This window comes from Euprymna scolopes, chromosome 17, assembly GCF_053919585.1.
Source record: "Euprymna scolopes isolate OS-2025 chromosome 17, ASM5391958v1, whole genome shotgun sequence".
NCBI lineage: Eukaryota > Metazoa > Mollusca > Cephalopoda > Sepiida > Sepiolidae > Euprymna > Euprymna scolopes.
The window spans coordinates 9,980,294-10,000,484 of NC_136498.1; the positions used below are offsets into that span (position 1 = coordinate 9,980,294).

The window sequence follows — 20,191 nt, forward strand, 5'->3', positions numbered from 1 at the left end:
AGTGAAAGGGACATAACTCTGTCTTAAGAAATAAGTTTATTTAACATAGTCCTAATTTTATATTAAGGTAAGGCATTTTTTCATGGCGTTGTGATTGTATAGAAACCAGAAAAAATTCTGACAAAATTTTAATTTCCAATATTATTTAAGCTAAATGTACTGAGGAGACAGATCTCTTTCCAATAAATATGAATAACCATGTTTTATATCAACGTGATTTTTTTTATTTTTATTTTATTTATGTCTTACCTGTCTTATTTTAGATATGTTTCCTTAATTTTCATCTTTCAGATTGACCCGAAACAATTGTTGGAAGATGGTATCCGCAAGGAATTGGTCCAACAAGTCGCAGCAGCACTTCACCAAAGTTTGATTTTTAATCCCAAAGCCAAAGTAAAGAATTTCAGTCGATTAAAAATAATATAAACAACATTCTGTGAAAAAAATGTGACTAATTCAAATAAATGTGAATTTTTACTCCTATATCGCCACTAAAACCAGTTTCTTGCTATTTAAATCAATAATACAACATAATATTTTTAAATAATACAATATTTTTCAATAGTACAACATAATATTTTTGATTCTCCGATTTATTGGAGAGGGACATTCAGTGGCGTTCATGCGTCTGTGCGTCCGTTAATCCAGACTATTGCCAGATAACCATCCATTAGTTTTCCCTGAAATTTTGCCACAAATTCTATTTCATTAAATAGATGTGCACAGTAAAAACATTTTTTTTACAAATCTTCCCGTTACGTCCCCAGGGGCTCAAAAGAGGTAAAAAATGTCCGAAAATGGCCAAAAATGACACTTTTTGCCGCATAGTGTTTGATCCATTCATTAGATTTTCCTGAAACTTGGCCAAAATGTAGAGGCTATTAATCTTAATATAAATTCAGTATGGGTGATCCTGACAAAATTCTGGTTCGCATCTCTCTGGGACTTTTAGAGCTAAAAAAACATGCCTTTTTGAACCTCTTTTTTCATATTATTCAAAAACTTGATAACTATACCTATATATAGTACTTTTCCATGATGTTGAATTCAAATATACATCTTAAGGCGTGAAACTGCATCGTTTGTCTCTTTTCACTGGGATTCGGCATTCCCAGGAGCTCAAAAGGGGTAACAAATGCCCAAAATTGGAAAAAGAATGACACTTTTTACCCCATAACTTTTGCTCCATCCATTAGATTTTTCTGAAACTTGGCAAAAATGTGAAAGCAACGTTGGCCCTTCACATTTCTCACATTCATCATTTCTTCACTATTTTTTGTGGCATCATTTCACATGCAGCACGTTGCTTGTTAAATTTGCTTATGACATCACGCTCTATAGACATGAGGGGCGGGGGATGAATGCACACATATCCAAGGCAATAGCAGAAACCCTAAAAAATGACCTTCATTCTGTTGTAGAATTGGGCCTGTAAATAGTTGGTAACATTAAATACTACTAAGACTAAGCTTCTTTCCAATTTTTTATAGAAATCGCTCTAGACAAGGCATGAAGCCACTTGATGAAAGGAGTTAAAATATTCTACTTCAATGCCAAATACTTGTCAATGATAAGTGTTAGATGGAATAGATTCTTTCCTCTTTGTCAGAAACATCTACAACTACAAAAAACCTTTCTCAATCACTGATTGCCGTGACAAATTACACCTTACCTAAGAATTCATCGTTCAAACTCATCAGGTTAACATTCACATGCAATATGAATTGGAGACATTACCAAGGTTGCTAGAAATTTACTCACACCAAAAATTATCCTATATCTTTACAATGTGACAATGTGACAATTCGCCCATGCATGGAGTAATGTTGTCACATCTGGGTTGATGCATCTACCACTAGTCTCTCATTCTTAGACATAGTCCACAAAGAGTCTCAAATCTAATAGGTCCTACATAGCTCCAACCTCTGTATCATCACCGCACTGTTGAGGTCCCTAGATGTCAGAAATCCTTCTACTCTAATAGTTTCTTCCTTCGGACTGCTAGACTTTGGAATTCACTCTCTGCTTCCTGCTTCCCTGACTGTCCTAACTTGCAGAAGTTTAAATGTAATATGAACAGATATCTTGCTGCTCAACTCCCCACAGTTTCCTGTTAAACATGATTTCAAATAGTAGCCCCTTACATTCTAAGTGACAATATGCTTTGTTTAGGGTGAAAAAATATATGTAGTGCAAATGATCATTCAAAACCAGTTGTCTGCTTAATTTGCGTAATGATTTTATAAACAGTTCATAATAAATTAATGCTAAATGTTATTCGTTTATAAGTTTACTGTCATATCTTTTGCATATGTATATGCAATAATTTTGTTGATATTAACATTAATTTATTAAACTATTGGAGATAGCAGAACTATCCTGCATTGCCTGGGGCAAAAATATAACATATTTCTATTAAAACTTCTCTCACTCTCTATCTTTCTCTCTTTCCTCTTCCACTAGTTTATCTCTCTCTTGCTCAAACCACTCTTTCTTCTCTGCCCACTCCATTCATCTTTCTGGACATACAAACAACTTGTTTTATAAATTTCTTGAGGAATAAGTTGACATAAGGGAATCAACTTTTTCATAAACAATCAGTTACTTCCTTTTAGTTAGTATATAATCTGGATGAAAAACTGACCCTCTCCCTTTGACAAAATTTGCACCAGTTTAGGGCCAAAGAATTAATATTTTTTCTAAATCTTAAACATTATTCATACCAATCAAAATAATACCAACTTTGTAGGTATTTGTTTTATTGTTTTTTACTTTTAGCCAAACATGCAAACATGCACAGAGACAACTGCCCTTTATATTATAGATTACTGTTCTCTGTTTTTATAGGTAAGTGAGTTGATACCTCGCTTGGAGGCCTTGGGTGAGAAAATGGATGGTTTCCGAAGATCCTTTGAATATATCCAGGATTATGTGAACATCTATGGACTCAAAATCTGGCAAGAAGAAGTTTCTCGTATCATCAATTATAATGTTGAGATGGAGTGCAACAACTTTCTGCGGACAAAAGTAAATACTATTTTCTTTGATAGTAAATCTCGTTTATGGATGCTTGTGTGATTGCAAGATTTAGGAATGGATGGAATATGTTCAGAGAAATTTTGCTATTACTACCCAGCTGAATATTTCAACTGCTGACTAAAGGAAGAGTCAATCAGGCATATGGATGCTATGTGATGATGGATGGAAGCGAAACCTAGCCAGAAAGGGTTGAGGACATGTGTTGCATGGAGAGAAATAATAGAAAAATGATATGGTGGATGTGTAATGTAAATATTAAAGAGAAGCAGATTAAATGACCTCAGAGGAACATTAAATATGGATTGTATATATGTTTGGAAAACAGGAGATTTTAATAGTATGGTCAAATTGGAAGAATGGGTGATTGTTTTTGGGTGGAGAACTGTTCAAAAAGGGACAGTCAAGAAAAATATGGGAAGAAATGATAAAGACAAAAAATAGTCCTTCCTGATTAACATGAAAGGCTTTTTTTGCTTTCCATTTACTGAGCGTCATTAGTCTATTTGAATTTAAATTGTCACCATCAAAATACTATTCAAATATCTCCTAAACTTTTTTTATTCTAAAAAAGTTTTTAAATTGCTAAAACTATATGAAAATCTTTGATTTTGTTTTAGATCTTAGATTGGCAGAGTGTTTACCAATCATCTGCGATTCCTATTCCTCGTTTCCCATCAGTGGATGGTAGTGTGAACTTCATTGGAAGGCTTGCTCGGGAAATCATACGTATTACTGATCCGAAGTAAGTGTTCATTATTTTTTTTTGTTTGTCTTTGTAGATTCTCTCTTACATTCTAATACCAACTTTTAATGAACACACACACACACACACACACACATATATATATATATATATATATATATATATATATATATATATATATATATTGTTGTTTTTTTTTAACAATAAATACAGTTAAATAGTGGCTCCGCCTCGAAGCTCCGCCTCGAAGCTCATTTTTATTTACTTAGAAAGTCACCCATAATTTATTTGGGTGTATATAACATTTTATTTATTATTATTATTATTATTATGAAGCTCATTTTTATTTACTTAGAAAGTCACCCATAATTTATTTGGGTGTATATAACATTTTATTTATTATTATTATTATTATTATTATTATTATTATTATTATTATTATTATTTTTAAAACAGTAATCTACTTTTAAGTACTATTTTAAAAAATAATTAAAAAATATATATATATTGTGTTTTTTTAATGGAAATCACTCTGCAAAAAACATGAAGCCACTTGATGAAAAGATCTAAAAACTAAATACTATTACAAGGTCTGAACCTAACCAATGATATGTTAGGTAGATAGATTCGTCCTTCACTTTTTTCTATGGTTTGGTTATCTTTATAGATTATTATTTTAAGCAACTTTTAATGAATGTATATATATATATATATGTATATATATATATATATATATATATATATATATATATATATATATTAATACATTTTTAAAATTGGTATTAAAAATAAAAAAAATTATGACATTAAATTATATGTTGAACTCTAGTAATATATACATTATTGAGCTATTAAATTTTTGTGGGAATTTAAAAGAATTTCGATAATATATGTTTTTATATTAAATTTCTACTTTCATTTGGTAGGAAATACTCCAGCAGAATGCTTGATTATTCAGTTATAGGAGCATAAATTTAATTTATTTATTAATAAGGTGCTTCTACTCTATCAGAACGAAATTACAGAAATCATAATACTGCATGAAAACAATGGTATTAATTTATTTATTAATAAGGTGCTTCTACTCTATCAGAACGAAATTACAGAAATCATAATACTGCATGAAAACAATGGTATTAATTTATTTATTAATAAGGTGCTTCTACTCTATCAGAACGAAATTACAGAAATCATAATACTGCATGAAAACAATGGTATTAATTTATTTATTAATAAGGTGCTTCTACTCTATCAGAACGAAATTACAGAAATCATAATACTGCATGAAAACAATGGTATTAATTTATTTATTAATAAGGTGCTTCTACTCTATCAGAACGAAATTACAGAAATCATAATACTGAATGAAAACAATGGTATCCTCGTATTCCTAGTATTTTTAAGATGATTCTATCCAAAAATTACTAAAATTGATAAGATAGAAAATTATTTATTAAAGAAAACGATTGGAGAATTCAAAAGGTAATTTCCTCTCAATAATTCTTAGAAAACTCAGAAAAAGTTTTTGAATTTTCTAAATGGACTCAAGGAAACTGAATTCGTGTGATATTTATTATTTTTGTCTCAAATAAAATTTGTGTTTTCGATTTCCTGGACTTTTGACAGGTTTGCGAATGTGTTCCTGTCAGACGGAGATGTTAAACTTTAGAGTTACTTGCCTTGTTTATGTTTTCGTTTCAGTTTATTTTATAAAAACAAGATGACTGCAGTTTTTCATTTGCTAACATGATTAAAGTTTTTTTTTTTTAATAATTCATTAATATTCAGGTAATTTTTTTTTAATAATTCATTAATATTCAGGTAATGTTTTTTTTAATAATTCATTAATATTCAGGTAATTTCTTTTTTAATAATTAATATTCAGGTAATTTTTTTTTTTAATAATTAATATTCAGGTAATTTTTTTTAATAATTCATTAATATTCAGGTAATGTTTTTTTTAATAATTCATTAATATTCAGGTAATTTTTTTTTTAATAATTCATTAATATTCAGGTAATTTTTTTTTTTAATAATTAATATTCAGGTAATTTTTTTTTAATAATTCATTAATATTCAGGTAATGTTTTTTTTAATAATTCATTAATATTCAGGTAATTTTTTTTTTAATAATTCATTAATATTCAGGTAATTTTTTTTTTTAATAATTAATATTCAGGTAATTTTTATTTTTTAATAATTCATTAATATTCAGGTAATTTTTGTTTTTAATAATTCATTTATATTCAGGTAATTTCGACTGAGTAATTTGGGATCTAACATTGTAATTTATTAGAATTGACAAAAAAGAAATCAGTAGAAACCATTGTTTTTTTATCTGAAAACTCCATTTATCGACTACAAAATCTCATCCCAATAGTGTAGAAGTACCATTAATAATATTACAGAATATCAGATCAAATCAACATGATAGCTTAGGTTTCAAGATAGATCAAATATGACAAGATTCAAGATACTAAAGACCAGTTCATCAGTCAACATTTTCATAGTATCACCCACAAATGTAATTCCCCGTAACATCAGCTGATGATTCAATCACATTTGTGCATTGAATTTTCAGTGTTTGCATAAAACTGAAGGGATCGATGGAAAGTTAAATTAATGTCCAATATAATAAAATTAATGTCCAATATAATATATATGGTTTTGTACAAGTAATTGAGCTCTCTTGTTATTTCTCCTGCATCACAACATTACAGTATATATATATATATATATATATATATATATATATATATTTTTATTTTTATTTTTTTTTATTATATATCACCCCAAACAAAGTGCATTGTCACTTTGATGTAGGGGGCTACTATCAGGGACATAAGCTACAGGGGTACTATGTGGGGAGTTGGGCAGCAAGACGTTGGTTCATGTTAAACTTGAACTTCTGCATGTAAGTACAGTTGGGGAAGCAGGAACCCGGTAGGGAATTCCAAAGTCTAGTGGTTCTGGGGAAGAAACTACTCTTACATCTAGGGATCTCAACTGTGAAGGGATGGAATTTTGCTGCTTGTCGGGTTTGTTGGGGGTATTTATGTCGAGGGGGTACAAGTGCTTGCAGTTCGTCAGAGCATTAACCGTTAAAATACTTGTAGAACAGGCAGAGGGATGCTACATTTCGTCGATGGAACAGAGGCTGAAACTTAGATGACAGTTCAGGACCTATTAGGTTGGTGACTCTCTTTTGAACCTTGTCTAGGAGTGAGAGACTAGATGCACCAGCCCAAATATGACAGCAATACTCCATACATGGGCGAATGGTGGCCTTATAGAGGTACAGGATACTTTCGGGTGTTAGTAGCTTTCTAGTACGGTAGAGAGAACCTACCTTTTTTGCAGCGGTCCTGGCAATGCTTTCAATTAATTTTTCCAACTCATGTTTCCTGTGAACGTTAGACCGAGGAATTTAAAAGATGTACTTTCAGATAAAGAGTCTTTGGCCATTGCTATTGGTGGTAGAGAAGGTTTCTCGTAGTTATTAAAGGAAACAAGTTTAGTCTTGGCAGCATTGAATGTGACCATCCATTTTTGTCCCCATTTCACTACAGATTGGAAGTCGTCCTCTAGTGTTTCTGCCATTTCTTCAGATATGGGTTCATTTGTTTTCCTGTCGTGTCTGTTATAGAGCGTGGTGTCATCAGCAAATATACCCATCTCGCAGACAATTTTGTCAGGAAGGTTATTTATAAATATTAGGAATGATAGAGGTCACCGGGTAAGACCCCTGAGGCACTCCCGCATTCATATCATATTGTTTAGATGTACGACCATTGAGGACAAGCTGGATTTTTCTCTTATCTCAGAAGGATTTTATTATGTTAAGTATTCTTCCAGTGATACCTATATATATATATATATTCTCCAATGATATATGAGTTAGATGAGAATTTGAAGTTAAATAAAAAATCTGTATTAAATTATCAGATCAACAAGGAAGATAGAAAAAAAGAACCTCTTTAAGCCATGCCATTTCAAAGCTAAATGCTTCGCATCAGAAGATTAATTGCTCTGTTTAACTGCAAGGAGCTTCTATTTATATAGGTTTGTTTGTTGAAAGATTATTTGTATTTTTATCAATTTTCTTTGTGTGTGTATGTATGTATATATATATATGAAGCATACCATTCAACACTTGTTAGAATTTTCCAACACATTTTTGTATGCCTTCTCTCTCTACATAGATTTCAATTGATTATACATTATCATTATATATATATATATATATATATATATATACACATATCTTTTTGTTCAATGGTTTCTTTTTTACTTTTTCTTTCTTGATGAAAGCCCACGCAATAGCTAAGCGAAACATTGAATTTTACAAGGTGGCTTCAATAAGTTTCTAGACTTTTTTCATACCTTTCTTGAATCTCTTATGCTACTGAAAAACTGATGCTCGATTCATGCAAGATAATCCAAAAGCAGTCTGATGCATTCTGTACGTTTGTGTGGCATTTTTCCAAGTTAAAACAGAATTTTATTGCATAACATTCTTCTAAAGTGTCCTCACATCCAGATTGCAGTTTTGAAATTCACCAAACAATCAGGCTTTAGTAGGATGTATTCCACTCCCTGCTGTTGCTGTTCATTTGAACCAAAAAACATAAAAATTGGTCAGTCATCCTAGAAAATGTATAGCAATAACATACTGAAACTTCAAGGGTCTGTACAAAAAAGTCTGGAAACTTATTAAAGGCACCTTATACGTCTTCCACACACTATTTTAATTCTTCTTTCATCTTGAAGTGATTTTTTTTCTTGGTCTCATTAGAATACTATCAAAATTAATAGGTGCTACACCTTTCTCAATGTGAAACTGTGCAAGGTGGGGGTCGTCAGTTCCCTGGGGTATTATACATGCATACTTATTAGCTATATTCTCTTTTAATACTTTTTTTATTCATCATGATAGTTACTGGGTATGAGATTTTAAAATAGGGTAAAGATTTAGAATTTGCATTTATATACAATGCTCAATACTTTTTTACACAGAACATAATAATAATCAACTGAATTACATGTTTTTTGTCAGTCATAACTGTTGGTTTCATACTTGCGAGATGAGTCAAATTGATTTTCTTACTTTCAGAAACACTTCATACATCGATCAGATGAAAGCTTGGTATGACCTGAAAAGCAAACAAGAAGTCATCAACCGGCTGCTTTTTCAAAAACTTCAGGTAAAAACTTTCCCAGACTTTTTCAATGTACTGTAGCAATGATTAACGCAAATGCATTCACCTACACATGTGTAACCATCTCTGCAAATTGTAACTTTTATGCAACGAATCGGATACATCCTGCCAAAAAGAAACAGGTTGTTGATAGGTTCTTTTGCTAATCTTGGTTCGCAGATTCATGGCAAATTCTTACCCTCACCTTCCCATCCCATGTGAAAAAAAAAAAAAATCTTTGCTGCTCATGGATATGGCCGAGGCTCATTAAGTAATCTACTGAATATTGAGTCCAGAAAACTTCTCTGTGCTTAAACCCTCATCTTTCCTACATTTCTAGGGACCTGTTGGGTCATCCCATTGAACATTCAGTCCAGAAAACTTCTCTGCTTAAACCTTCAGACTTTCTAATTACTGGAGAAACTGAAAGACTCTTTACATTTGATATCTGTGGCATTTTATTTTATCCTTATTCTGTTTGTTAATTATATGATTTTATTTCAGTGCTGTTCAAGTGTTGATTGTTTTTATTAAAAAAATAAATTAATAAAAGTCAGACTAAAAAAAAAAGAGAAAAATATGAAAATCTAATTATTTTGATTTGGGTTATCATTGTCCTTCTGTTCGTTTTCTCCTTGTGTTGATTTCTCTGCTGAACTGTGAACTCTATGCTCTTTCATTTTTGCTGTGTTTTCATAACCGTTTGCACGGAGGATTACAAATATAAGCCTAGCACCCTATTTGCCTAGACCTGACTGAAGTCAGCTAAGAGTCTCAATACCCGAGGGTTGAATATCTAAAAGGAATCAGGCGGGTGGCGCATCTTCAGTGGTTAAGTCCCTTACCCTTTTTTTTTTTTTTTTACATAGGCATCACCACATTATCAAGGCCCAGAGGCCACTCAAGGATAAGGGTTAAAGAGTGTAGAGTAGAAATTGGACAATATAGTAATCATTAGTAATGAAAATTTGGTAAATTTGATAACTTATATGGAACGGCTCATCAAGAACTTATTTACTTTAGACTTGAACACAACCATATTGTAGTCAGCCGGAAAGCAGGAAAACGGAAGACAATTCCACAGGCGTGCAGTTCTAAGAAAGAAGCTTTGTTCATGGAATCTACGTTTAGGTTTAGGCACAGATAAAGAGTGGGGGGTGGGAATTATTGATAGTGTTTACAGCTAGACGAGTGTTTCTTGTGAAAGCTTGGTGAGGGGGGACCATAGATTGAAGCTCAGTCGAACACTTTCCATGAAAATAACGATACATCAGAGACAAACTCGCAAAATCTCTTCTGTGAGATAGAGGTTGCAAGGAGGAGAAAAGGACATCTCCTACGAGGCTACGAAGTCTATTTTGAACCCTATCAAGGCAGGACAAGTCCTTTCTAGCAGCTCCTGCCCAGATGTGGCAACAGTATTCCATCCTTGGACGTACCTGGCTCTTATATAGATAGAGAATAGCATCAGCAGTGAGATATTTACCGGATCGATAGAAAGATCCCACCATTTTTCCAGCGGCCTTGGCAACAGATTTGATGTACGTGTTCCATTTAAGATCAGGAGTAATGGTCAAGCCCAGAAGCTTGTCAAAACTTGAGGCCTCCTGAAGACGAGAGCCATTCATTTCAATTGATGACAAATGTGGATTAGAATGTTGATGATGTAAAGAGAGAAGCTTGGTTTTAGATGCATTAAAAGTAACCAGCCACTCCTTTCCCCATTGTACTACGTGCTCAAGATCAGAGGAGAGAGAATTGGAGAGAACTTGGTCGTTTACTGTCTTAGATGTGCTACGATAAATGGTAGTGTCGTCAGCATAAATGTCTACAAATGATGTAAGGATGTGATTTAGAAGATCATTAATGTAGATCAGGAAAAGAGTTGGGCCTAGGATGGACCCCTGAGGGACACCGGCATTAATACTGTGAGCTTCTGATTTTTGCCCCTCAACTACTACTCTTATGAACCTATCAGAAAGAAATGATTTAATAATTGAGAAGACATTTCCAGCTATACCATAGCTAGCGATCTTGTGAAGTAAACCTTTATGCCATACCCTATCAAAGGCTTTAGATATATCAAGAGCAATTGCCCTAGAAAAATTGCCACCGTCGAGAGATTTGCTAATCCTATGAGATATAACTGTAAGCACATCTGCTGTAGATCTAGCAGAACGGAAACCATATTGAGTGTCACTAAGAAGGTTATTTTTGTTGAGATGGTTGATTACTTCTATATTTAACACAGATTCTAGCAACTTACTCATGACGCACAGGAGACTTATTGGCCTGTACTGAGAGGGGGATGAGCGATCACCTGAATTCTTAAATACAGGGCATACTGATGAGATTTTCCAGGGAGATGGGAAACTATTCTCCTTAAGACAACGTTTAAACAGTTTTGTAAGTATGGGCGCTAGTTCAGGTTGAAGTTTTTTGAGTACTATAATTGGAATACCGTCAGGGCCAGTTGCTTTACTGGAATCAAGGTTTTTGATTAGCTTCGCAACATCACGTACAGATATACGTATATCACATAGCGTGTTTTCTGATACAGGAGGAAATATTGGGGGTTGGCAGCCTTGATCGCAAAGGGTAGAATTAGCTGCAAAGTTCTTGACAAAGAGTTTGGCTTTGTCTGATGCTGACGAGATTACCTCAGGTCCATTGATTATAGTTGGGATGGAACACACGCTTCTGTTCAGGATTCTGTTTGCTATTTGCCAAAACTGGTGGGAACCAAGCCGCTGCTCAGCTACTTTGGACTTAACAGATTGAGCATACAACTCTCTTGCTTTCCTTATTACTTTCTTACAATGGTTGCTGGCAGTCCTGAAAACGGCTTTAGTTTCCATACATCTATTATGTTTGAAGCAGTGGAAAAAGTGATTTCTGTGCGCAATGGCAGCAGCACATTCTGGAGAGAACCATGGCTGGCTGTTAGGTTTTTGCTGAAACTTTTTAGAGGGTATGAAATGGTCAATACCTACTATTAACCATTCAGTCAGGTCTAATACTATAGAGGACACATCCTTTTTAAACATGGAATGCAGAGGTAGATCAGTTATAAATGTACGGAAGCTATCCCAGTCAGCCTTAGTGTATCGATATACTGTACGATGGAGAGGTACGTCTGGGGACTTATTACATTTCATTTTTATCTTAATTGATACAACAGAGTGGTCGGAAGATCCAAGAGGCGACAGAACAGAAACTGAACATAGTTCAGGGCAAGTTGTGAGAAAAAGGTCTAGTAGGCTTGCATACTGACCGTCATTGTCGGGCACACGGGTGGGTTCCTGAACAATCTGAGTGAGGTCATAGGCAATGAAGAAATCATGACAGAACCTCCCCTCATCATCGGTCTTGTTTGAGTGGGCCAACCATTCGACGTTGTGAACATTGAAGTCTCCACATACGTGAATGTTAGCTGAAGGATAAGCAGATAGGACTTGGTCAATTTTCTCAGATATGCTTTGAAAGATAGTAACTCCGCTGTTGTGTGGGCGATAGAGAGTAAATATAAATGCAGTAGTGTGAGCTAAAGCAACCCGGAAGCACATATAGGGTAAGTTAGGATCTTCCCTGGAGATGTCCCTCCCACATGGAAAGCTATCTTTAATATAGGCACATATTCCATGCCCATGGCGATCTTGGGGGTCAGATTTAGAAGTTAAGTTAGAGTATCCTGTAATTGCAAACTCTTCTAGGGAAATAGCCTGTCCAATGCCAGTTTCACTTAAAAATAAAAGGTCTGGTTTAGTCTCCTGTAATTGGGTTTCAACCTCTGGAAGGTTAGAACGAAGACCCCTGATGTTGGAGAAGGAGACATGATAGTAGGGGTCTACGTTGGAAGTTGGAGAACCGGGTTTAATCGTGTATTTTTTCTTGAAACTTGTCATGATGAAATTTTGGAATTTGTGGACTAGGTCGTCAGATTTACTTAGAGCAGGACAGAGAGGGGAAACTAAGAGAGAAAAAGAAACGAAGAATTTTTTTTTTTTTTTTTTTTTTTTTGTAGCTAATGATAAGGTAAAGCCGTAACAATTACCCACTAGTATGGCATCGAGAGGCCCCACCAGAAGCTACTGCATGGTCCAGATTCCATTCACCAAATATAATATAACACATACGCAAACCAAGTAATACTGGCAAAAGACATTATAGAAGAAGAGAACATGATACTAAAGTGTTAGCTAGTAAACAAAAAAAGAAAAGAGTTGATCAGCAGAATAAACATTAGCTTGAAAAAAAATGTCCAGAATCGGAATTACGTGAACATAAAACATAAGTAATTTTATACATCGAAATCAACATTTTCTATACACAAATTATCAATATTGTAAGTAAAAAATTTAAAGGAAAGTCTCTTGTAATATTTAGTCCCCATTTTCTTTTGATGTGGGAACATTTAAAAATAAAAAATGCCTAAAAAGATATTTACCAAAAATAAACTTTCGTCTTGTTTTAAATTAGAAATTTTTTTCACACAAATTATCAATATTGTAAGTAAAAAATTTTGAGAAAAGTCTCTTGTAATATTTAGTCTTGTTTTAAATTAGAAATTTTCATAGCACAATAACAAATGTGCATAAAAGTAGAAAAACATAAAAAGTCAAGAATGTAAATAGGAACACAAGTAATTATATATGTCAAAATTTTCTACGCACAAATATGTTGATATTGTGACTTTAAAAAAATTATAATCAATACAGTGTGAAAGGAAAATCCTTGAAGACTGAGGTAATTATTTATTTTTTTTAATCCAATATGTCCCTTTTAGGAAAGTTGGATTTCCGCCACAATTAAAACCGACATTCTAACATTTACCAAAATATAAACTCTAAAATAATTTGAAAAAATTTTTTTAATACAATAAAAAACCTATATGAAATAAAATTAGGATCATATTTAGTAACTTAAAATAGTTTTATGTCAAGAACTTAAGGGAACTTTTTATTCTTATGTTTGACTTGTGATTTTTTTGGTACTTGTGCAAAATTTGAATCAGATGTGACTGTTTGCTCAGCTTTGCTCAGAACATGACGTCCTGTATGTATAATATATATATGTATAACTAGTTTATTTTTTTTTTACACTTAAAAAATTTGTTACAGAAAAAAACAGAAATTGTTATGGTAGTTTGTCATTGCGTTTTTATTTTCATTTTTTTATCTGATGATTTTATTGTATTTAAATGTTTTCTTCAGTATTTTACTTGAGTAGTATTGTTACACTTTGATAATTGATGACACTTGGCAAAAGCCAGCGGTTGATGTCATGTTCTGAGCAAAGTGGATTGGTTAGTTATGTCTGGTCCAAATTCTGCACAAGTACCTTTTTCTGTGTTAAATATTATTTTTTATTTTCTTATTGGAATCCTTTGAGATGAGTAATTTGTATTTTTATTTATTTATTTGTGGACTGTTATCCTCATCTTCATAATTGTTGCTTCACCATGTTTCAGCCAATTAATCCTCTGGCCTTCTTTGAGTATGATTGAAACCGCTATCTTCAGACAATGCTTACCTAGAACCGTAGAGATTCAATGCCTCTATCCACTGTGCCACAGCCAGAGGAATAGATGGCTGAAACGTGAAACAAATACCAACTATGAAAATGAGAATAACAGTCAGCAAATAAATATTTACAAAGATTTTTGCCATAAAAATACAAAAAACATTATGCCAGTTTGTTTGAATTAAAATCGATTGCTTCTTTTCCCAGAAAACTTTTCTTTTTTCACAGGCATCACTACATTATCAAGGCCAAGAGGCCACTCAAGGATAAGGGTTAAAGAGTGTAGAGTAGAAATTGGACAATATAGTAATCATTAGTAATAAAAATTTGGTAAATTTGTTAACTTATATGGAACGGCTCATCAAGAACTTATTTACTTTAGACTTGAACACAACCATATTGTAGTCAGCCGGAAAGCAGGAAAACGGAAGACAATTCCACAGGCGTGCAGTTCTAAGAAAGAAGCTTTGTTCATGGAATCTACGTTTAGGTTTAGGCACAGATAAAGAGTGGGGGTGGGGGGGGAATTATTGATAGTGTTTACAGCTAGACAAGTGTTTCTTGTGAAAGTTGGCGAGGGAGGACCATAAACTGAAGCTCAGTCGAACACTTATAAATATGATTTTAATTTCATTTTTTGTAGATTTGTGTTAAAAAAATTCACATTTTAGAGAAAAGTTACTTGCAAGATTTTGTCTGAACACTTTTTTTTTTTTCCAGGGAATGTTTGAAAAAAAAATAGTTTACTTTTAGCAAATATCTTTTTAGGTCCATACCAAAAAAGATCTTTTTAGGTCCATACCAAAAAAGATCTTTTTAGGTCCATACCAAAAAAGATCTTTTTAGGTCCATACCAAAATAGATCTTTTTAGGTCCATACCAAAAAAGATCTTTTTAGGTCCATACCAAAAAAGATCTTTTTAGGTCCATACCAAAATAGATCTTTTTAGGTCCATACCAAAATAGATCTTTTTAGGTCCATACCAAAATAGATCTTTTAGGTCCATACCAAAATAGATCTTTTTAGGTCCATACCAAAATAGATCTTTTTAGGTCCATACCAAAAAAGATCTTTTTAGGTCCGTACCAAAAAAGGTATTTTTAGGTCCGTACCAAAAAAGGTATTTTTAGGTCCGTACCAAAAAAGGTATTTTTAGGTCCGTACCAAAAAAGATCTTTTTAGGTCCGTACCAAAAAAGATCTTTTTAGGTCCGTACCAAAAAAGATCTTTTTAGGTCCGTACCAAAAAAGATATTTGGCAAAAAATAAAATCTCAGCTGAAAGTTGTGACTAAATTTGTTGTATTTATTTCAACAATACCACAAGAAATATTAACATATTTTGCACCGACAGCCCAGATCACCTGAAAGCAGCTTCCTCGAATGCATAAGTTACTTGAATATTTTAATACTGCAAATAAACAGTTGAAAGTTTGTTGTGCCTAAAATTGTACCTAAATTTCTGTAATAAAAGATTGAAAACTTTTGTAGTCTAATTCTTCCAATTCTGTTTTTATTTTCCAGAAAGCTGTTGGTAGTTTTGGCCTTAATGGTCTCGATCGCCTTTTTTCATTCATGATTGTAAGAGAGTTACAAAATTTCCAAGTTCTTTTACAAAAAGGGATCCTCCGTGACAAAAATGCTTATGAGTTGATTTCATCATTGTCAAAATCACTCAATCCAATCCGCGGAATTGTCAGTACGTATAATTTTATCTTCCTCTCTTCAAAATGTGTTATTTATCGTAAACTTTTAATCTGTTTATTCCACTCGTTATGGGCATTAATCGACTTATAAGTGACACTTTCTCTGTTTGCATGCCTGTCTGCAGTTTGAATTTGGTAAAGAAATGTCTCGGCTTTCTTTACAAATGGAAAATATTATAACCCTTTATGATCTGAATTATGATGTAGATGATTAAAAAAATATTGTTGATTTTACATGGCAGCAAACTGAATGTAAGCAATGGGCAGTTGCAATCTGGAGGTGTCTGGTATTTACCCAGATACTAAACTAATACATACAATACATGTTTGAATCAATTCTCACTTTATTCATGCTGTTATATTCATTTATTTACAACTGAACAAATTAGTTCAATCAAGTCGTAAAAGATTAGCAACTTTATTTTTTTTTTACTATGTGTTGGTGTGAGAACCATATATATATATATATATATATATTATATATATATAAATAAAATGGTAAGATTTTTATAAATAAATGTTAGCAATTATTTTTATTATATATATATATATATATATAGTCATCCACATACAGTACTGTTTCGCTGTATCACAGCTCATCAGAATGATATTTTTATAAATAAATGTTAACAATTATTTTTATTATATATATATATATATATATATAGTCATCCACATACAGTACTGTTTCGCTGTATCACAGCTCATCAGAATGATATTTTTATAAATAAATGTTAACAATTATTTTTATACCTACATTACTTAGGACAAAATATAGGTACATAATTTTTTTTTTTTAATATTCTTTTGAAGACCAACAGGAACAGGTTTACGCAACATATTTTTATGGTAATCATGTAGTAATTTTGTAACAAATATTTTTTTCCTGTTGCCATAGATAGGGAGGAGAGACGTTTATGTAATTTAAAATGTTGATTCACTTTTTGTTATTTCTATTTGTTTCTTCAGGTCATCCACACAGAGTTTACTCACAGGCTATATCTCGTGCCATAAAACTATGGCCTCCATTTATGGAGACTCTTTTGAAGGTATATATTTTTTTAATACAAAAAGAAAAGCTGAAAATCATATTTTAATTTTATATAACACAACATTCATATCATAATAGTTAGTAATAATGATCAACAATATTCATTGATTACTCAAGTAATCTTTTTTCAATATACGTCATTCTAAAGTTATATGAGGAAAACTATTGACACGTAAGAAACTGTGTAATAATTAGGGCTAGGACAGCAGCATGTTCTTTTCATTGTTTTGACTCTCGAGTGTGTATCTGTTGATATCTTATGCTTTTATATAGAGTGATGTGGTTCTCAGCTTATTAACTGTGTCAGATACACACTCGAGTGTCAAAACAATGAAAAGAATGTTTTTGTCATAGCCCTAGTAATGATATTGCTAGTTATAAAAAAGATAAAAATTAAAATATCCAACAAATCTTATGAGTTATGGAAATACAAGTGAAAATATATGAGACCTTGAAGACAGGAATTGAAACTATATAATTGAGACAAAGCACATTCTTTCTGTTCGTTATTATAATGCGATGATATCCCAGGATGAGTGATTGCTGGTATATGAATTCGTGTTACGCCTTACCAATCACGGAATGCCAAAAACGGTCATCAGTTATTCTGGTCACCCAGAACAACTCTCACAACATGATAGTTTGATGAGGCATTCTGGTTATTCTGTTTCCAAAAGAAAAGTCCGTCAATCCTGGGAGATAGGTGTGGCCACACGCCACATGTGATTTCTTGTTAATCATTAAGCCAAAGCCATCTCCCAGTGCTGAGGTAGGCACGTCTCTTCCAGTAGATGTCTCCTGAAAAATAATTCAAGTTGACTATCCAGTCTGGTAGCAATGTTAACAACCTTTCAAAAGCAATAAGTAAAAAAAAACTGCAGTTGTGGATTTTCTTTTTTGTTAAACTTATATTAACAGAAACTATGTAACTACAGAGTTTAAATATAATACTGCTGTAAAAGGGCTAGTGTATTATAGGTAGTTGAAATCAAATCACTTCAGAGTCCACAGTTCAACACATGTCGCATTATCTGCAACTGATAGCACTTTCACCAGGAGAGACAGTCGGCCATAATTCCGAAATGCAAATTTCGCAAAAAAACATGAGTCAGTTGACAGTTTAAGGATCAGTCAGCTACAACGATCTGGCGCTTTCTTCCTCTTTCTTTCTTGTTTGCTTAGCAGTCACAGTGGAATTGGTGTAGGATGGTGGTGAAATTAACAAGTACTAAAATTCCATTTAGCGTCCAGACATAATCAGGGAGTCAGAAGACCAAAACAACAATGCGTTCCCAACCAGTGGTCTTGCTAAGCTGTAATCTCATCTAAAAAAACTGTCCAAAATCGATCGTGCATAAGCTTATGTAATGAGGTGACATTATCACTTTTAATTTCCAAAAGGACTGAGGAAAATTTGAATTTAAATCCTGGTTTATTCTTAGATGTTCCCTGTACATGAATGATATTTAAATAGTGAAAACAAAAGTCTTCAATCAGATCAGATTTTTACTTCTTTCACTTTTGTATTTTATTTCATTTTGAGCAAGCTTGGGTTTAAAAAATATAAAAAGTATCCAAACCAAACACACATTACAAATATTCACTTCTAAAGAACAGAAACCTTTTTTTTTTCACATCACTCACAGCTGATATTTCCAATTTCCAAATACACTTGTGGTTTTAATTTATTTTCTTTGAAAATAAATCATGCTGATGAAGTCACTCCAAATAGCTATGAAACGTGAATAAACTCATTAATGTTTCAGGTTTTGATGATTTCCCATCACTTTGAAATATTAATTCTACCTTTGTCATATATATATACACATTATTTTTTTATTTTTTAAACAGGTTGGGCAAATGCAATTGTTGCGGAGACAGATTGCCAATGAATTATTAAATGCTTGCAAGTTTGATTCCAAAATTCTTGCCAGTGGCCTTCAAACAATGAGCAAGTAAGTTATTGAGTTAAATAATATTGTTTTTTTTAAATATACTATGAATGATCAACAAAGCAAATAAAATGTGTGTTAATATAGGCTGGCCTTTATTATCTTGTTCAGCACTGTTTCACTTCAATGCTCAACAAAATGACAGGCGGACATTGGTAATATTTAACTTAGATTATTTCTACATTTGTGTGTCCGTTCATTTTGTTGGATATTTGCCAAGTGCCTGGGAATGAGATCAATGAACTCAAAATGGGGGATGTAGAATTCCCGGAGATTAGGTCAGCAAGACTGACCAACATTTCAAGACAATGCATTGAGAATGATTTGATGTCATGCGCGCCAATAAAATACAGGAGCAGACAATGGAAAGGAGAGAGCAGCAAGATGGGCAAGCTAAGCGACACATTTTTCTCCACTGCAAAACACACTACCTGGCCACGCACACCATCACTAATGTCATAATTGTCGTTATGAAATCAAAACGGTTTGTTTGAATAAAAAAAAAATATTTTATAACCAGCTGTGTGTGTTTTATTTCTCTGCCAAGTGTATATATCGAGACAATGAGAAAAGTTGATTTTTTATATATTATATAGACTGAAAAACATAGTTGACCACCTGCCACAGCAAATCTATAATAATTTGACTTCTAACAGAAAGACTGACTGAAAGCCTTAGTTTTCTCTCGCTGCAAGACGTCATATCTTGATACTATTCAGCTGCTTCGTCCAGAGAGTTTAATCTCTGTCCCTCCTCCTGTTTCAACTCACATCACCTGTCTCTGGGTAGAATTCTATTTGCACAGATAAGTTATTGTGACATGCACTAAAAGTGACCTTCATCAAAATTCACACTAGCTAACTTTATCGCCACTTACTGGAATAGGGTCCCTACTATATAACCAATCTTTAATGATTGGTTATTCTGAATGTTTTATGTAAAAAAATCCAGTGATAAATATTTAAAAATTGAGTAATATGCAACAAACACTACCAAAAAATCTCCTTCATTGTTGTTGCA

General features: G+C 32.8%; 1 protein-coding gene across 1 annotated transcript in view; it reads left to right on the top strand.

Moving 5' to 3' along the window:
* Positions 1–20,191, top strand: part of LOC145296658 (WASH complex subunit 5-like) — a 151,949-nt gene that overhangs the window by 118,394 nt on the left and 13,364 nt on the right. Inside the window, exons 18-24 of the mRNA XM_080142595.1 lie at positions 292–393; positions 2,848–3,027; positions 3,657–3,781; positions 8,856–8,946; positions 15,987–16,161; positions 17,138–17,217; positions 19,071–19,174. Coding sequence (XP_079998721.1) covers positions 292–393; positions 2,848–3,027; positions 3,657–3,781; positions 8,856–8,946; positions 15,987–16,161; positions 17,138–17,217; positions 19,071–19,174 — 857 coding nt within the window. The remainder of the gene's footprint in view (positions 1–291; positions 394–2,847; positions 3,028–3,656; positions 3,782–8,855; positions 8,947–15,986; positions 16,162–17,137; positions 17,218–19,070; positions 19,175–20,191) is intronic.